This window comes from Plectropomus leopardus, chromosome 19 (assembly GCF_008729295.1).
Source record: "Plectropomus leopardus isolate mb chromosome 19, YSFRI_Pleo_2.0, whole genome shotgun sequence".
NCBI lineage: Eukaryota > Metazoa > Chordata > Actinopteri > Perciformes > Serranidae > Plectropomus > Plectropomus leopardus.
In genome coordinates, this window is record NC_056481.1 from 9,063,836 (window position 1) to 9,067,806 (window position 3,971).

General features: G+C 41.0%; 1 protein-coding gene across 1 annotated transcript; it reads right to left on the minus strand.

Annotated features, from left to right (window-relative positions):
- Window positions 1-928: 928 nt before the first annotated feature.
- On the minus strand, window positions 929-2,564 carry foxi1 (forkhead box i1). The gene is made up of 2 exons (XM_042508570.1): window positions 1,946-2,564; window positions 929-1,707 (listed from the first exon to the last, which is right to left on the minus strand). Exons 1-2 carry the CDS (start codon window positions 2,541-2,543, stop codon window positions 1,178-1,180), a joined length of 1,128 nt encoding a protein of 375 aa, XP_042364504.1. The 5' UTR covers window positions 2,544-2,564; the 3' UTR covers window positions 929-1,177.
- Window positions 2,565-3,971: the final 1,407 nt, after the last annotated feature.

Consider the following 3,971-nt stretch of genomic DNA (forward strand, 5'->3'; position numbering starts at 1 on the left):
TAAATAATGTACTGAGAGTGACCTTACCACAGAGGATATGACAAGAAAATCATTCAGTGGCGATAACATAACAGGATAACAGCTTCCAACTGACCCCACACGCCCTCAATAGGAGTAAAAGTGATTTTCAAGTAGGAGATAAATAACGAAGGAGATAAACAAAGTACTAATAGTGACCTCTCTGAAGGGTTAGTTACACAGAAATCAATAAATGATAACAAAACAGAATCTTTCTAATGACTGCACGCACCCTCAATAGGAAGAAAAGTGACTTTCAAATAGGAGACAAATAACACAGGAGATAAGTTAAGAACCAATAGAGACCTTTCCAAAATCATTCAGCAATGATAACACAACAAAACCACAGCTTTCAACTGACCCAACATGCCCTCAACAGGAATAAAAGTGATTTTCATGTAGGAGATAATGTAAGAGATAAATAAAGTACTAATGGTGACCTCTCCGAGGGGTGAGTTACACAGAAATCATTCAGTTATGAAAACACAACGGAATCACAGCTTTCGACTGACCCCACTCGCGGGAGATAAATAAGGTACGAGATAAATAAAGTCAATCCTATAAATAATAATATGAAGTAGATATTAGTAGGTGTTACAGTCTTGGCCGAGACAATTATCTCCTTTTTTAAAAAATCCAACACATGTGAAGATAGGTAGGAAAATTACCACAAACCATAAAATGACGCATAAACCTTGAGTTAAAATAAATGACTTTTATTCAAACATCAACGTGAGTTTAAATAAAAAACACAAAACACAATTCAGTCTAAAATACACGTCTTCTTATGAAAAATAATTTCTGTACATGTGTCTTCTTTAATAAGACAGGGAGCTGGCCCAATCGAGCAGCTACAAAAGAAAAAAACATAAGTAAAAGCATCCATCAGTTCATATTTTTGCGTGGGCTGGTTTGTGAACGGAATAATTTTCTACAAATAAACATGTTTGTTGCACTTGAATCATTGAGAAGTGGCCGTTTATAACTATAAATATTCCTTTTTAATACACTGGAATATATTTTCCCAGTTTGGAGGGGTTGTTGTGTGAAAAAAATACCAGTTTATCTCCAGTGCTACTTTTACAATGAGGCCTACTAACCAGAAAATGAGTAATAAGTAATAACAGAAATGTGAAGACTAACTAATGATAATTACAGTCTACACCTCTGTTCCTTCCCGGCTGTATATGAGGTTATTAACACTGAAGTGGTTGGAGAGGCTCTGTACTGATGTGTAATAGTTCATTCTGTTGTTTTCAGAGTTCAGAGGAGAGATTAAAGTAGGCGAGTAGGAGCCCAGTCCGGACATGCCCTCCCTGCTCTGAGATAGTCCCCCGAGATGCCCGGAGCCGTAGTCCCGCTCCACGCCGCCCCGGGAGCCCTCGTTGCTGCCCGCCAACAGCGAGTTCACGCTGGAGACAAAATTACTGTAACACGGGCTGTGCTCCGCGGAGGGAGACGGGGACGACTTGGGCTCGGTGGAGGCCGGAGATCCGTGCAGGCTGGGCGGGGAGGAGCTCAGGAGGCTGGCGGTGTCGGAGAGCTTGTGCGGGCCGTCTTCTGACTTGACGGGGAGCGCGGTGCTGTCAGACCCGCTGATGTCAGACCTCCTTTTTCTCTTTCGCCTGAAGTTGCCATTGTCGAACATCTTCTCACAGTTTGGGTCCAGAGTCCAGTAGTTCCCTTTACCTGGATTACAAAGAAAATGAGGGTTAAATATAGATGGAAAACTTTTTTCGGCACATAATGGAATTAACAATCGATGTTTTTATCTTTACGAATATAGTCAAACTGGAATTATTTCATTTGTTTAAGGTGCTATTAATCAGTTTTAAGAGTTTATCGTGTACAAAAACATCATCAATACAGCACATGTGATTCAAGCCAAGATTTACGCAAATATATATGTATATATATTTTGACTCACCGGGGTCATCCTCGTCCCGTGCCACTTTCTTGAAGCAGTCGTTCAGTGACAAGTTGTGTCGGATTGAATTTTGCCATCCAGCTTTGCTCTTCTTGTAGAAAGGAAAGTTGTCCGCCACGTACTGATAAATCTGACTCAGAGTCAACTTTTTGTCTTGTGCGTTTTGTATGGCCATGGCAATCAGCGCTGAGTAGGAGTAAGGTGGTCTGACCATCTTGAAGAGCTCCTGCTGGCTGGATATGGACAGCCAGCCCAGATCTGCTCCACCAAACCCGGTAGGAGGCGGTAAGAACTGCCTCTGGTTCGACCCGTATCCAGACTGAATGTAGGACGAGCTGTTGTTTCCAGGAAGATACGGAGAGGAGTTGATGCTGGGTCCGTTCAGCCAGAGGTACGGGTTCGTGGACGGGGAGGTGTACTCTCCGAGGCCGTAGCTGGAGGGGTGCGTCGGCGGCCTCTGGGGGTGATGGTGGTGGAGGTTCTGTTGGTACACACCGTAGTTATCGCAGTACACGGCCATGTCCAGGAGCTCCTGCGCGCTGTGGTGCTGAATGGGGCTGGTCTGCTGGTTGGATGGTTGGTGTCCAAAAGCGTTCATAATCCGCCCTAACCAGATTCCCCAAAACCTAATTTCGTCTCTGCGTCTCTCCCTCAGGACTGATTTCATCCTCAGAGGGAGGAGTATTTATGCGCAGCGCTCGGAGACTCTACAGGTAGCCCATTGAAAACTTTTGGGTTGGTCACACCCCTCTTTTCTGTCCTGCTACAGCACAGTGGTATTGACCCAAATCTCCATGTCAATGAGCACCGATACTGACTTCAACTGCAACGATGAGCTTTACTTTATTTTAAAGGTATATCCCCATTAAGGCATGACTATTATCCGTGCGTAATTACGCACTGAAGCTTGAGTTGGATAGAGGATTTTGTTATACACAAAGACAACAAAGACCAATTGAAAGTCACGCTATGGCTCTAGAGGGTCACAAGAGTATATATTTGTTCTAAACACTTAAGACTTCTTATAAAAAATTAAGTTTGTTTGGTTTTTTTAATGATCTTTGTTGAATAACTAGATATAATTTTAGCAGTGACTGGAGAGCTCCCACAGATGGATATGATTTCCTTTTACAAACTTCAAGTCCTTGAAGATAAAAGTCTAAAGTCCAGTTTTTTAGAGATGAACTATAAATAAGGGTTGCAAAAAATAGAATCAACTATGATTCACACATTGTTGCGCACTGATTGTCAGCAGGTTAGAACCTGTTGATTTTTCTGCAGGAAAGTGTCAAACCCAAACAGCACAGACCCGTGTATGTTTATAAAAAGCCACCCTCTCTTCAGAGAAATTCGTTTGCAATAAACACTTCACAAGTGCCGAACGTTTAGTGTCAACAAGTGTCTCGTGGACAAAAAAACCCACACCCAGCAGGCTCGTGAAGAAATCAGGCGATATGTGCCTCGTTGAATAAAATGAGAAATTGCTGTAAAAATACAGACAAATTCTAACAGTAATGTTTGCTTCCCCCCAAATACAGTAAAAACATACATCCTGTTGCCATTTAAAGTCAAAATTACACAACATAACATGCTACTGTAGAATACTGTAATAAATTGAACACTAATATGCTGTTGAGGGAATTTACACTGATGACACTGTAAAATAACAGTAGCAGCTGTTAGTAATTTACCGCAATTTTACGGGAAAATCTGTTACATAGAAATTAATAGCGTTCAACAATTTCTCAAACTTTGACATTTAAATTCGACAAACAAAAGTGCTTTTATCTGCCCAGATAATTAAAACTGGAAGTAGAAAGAAAAAATATGGTAGAATAACAGCAACACGATTTAGAATTATTATAAATATAGACAAACATGATAACATGCGGGTTCATCTTTAGAGTTAAAGAGAAATAAATACCAGGCAAAAATGTCTAGATTACAGTGACGATAATGAGCTTCTAATGGGAGCTCCAATAAAAACGTCCTCCTAAAGACTTAAAGTATTCTGATTTTATTCATT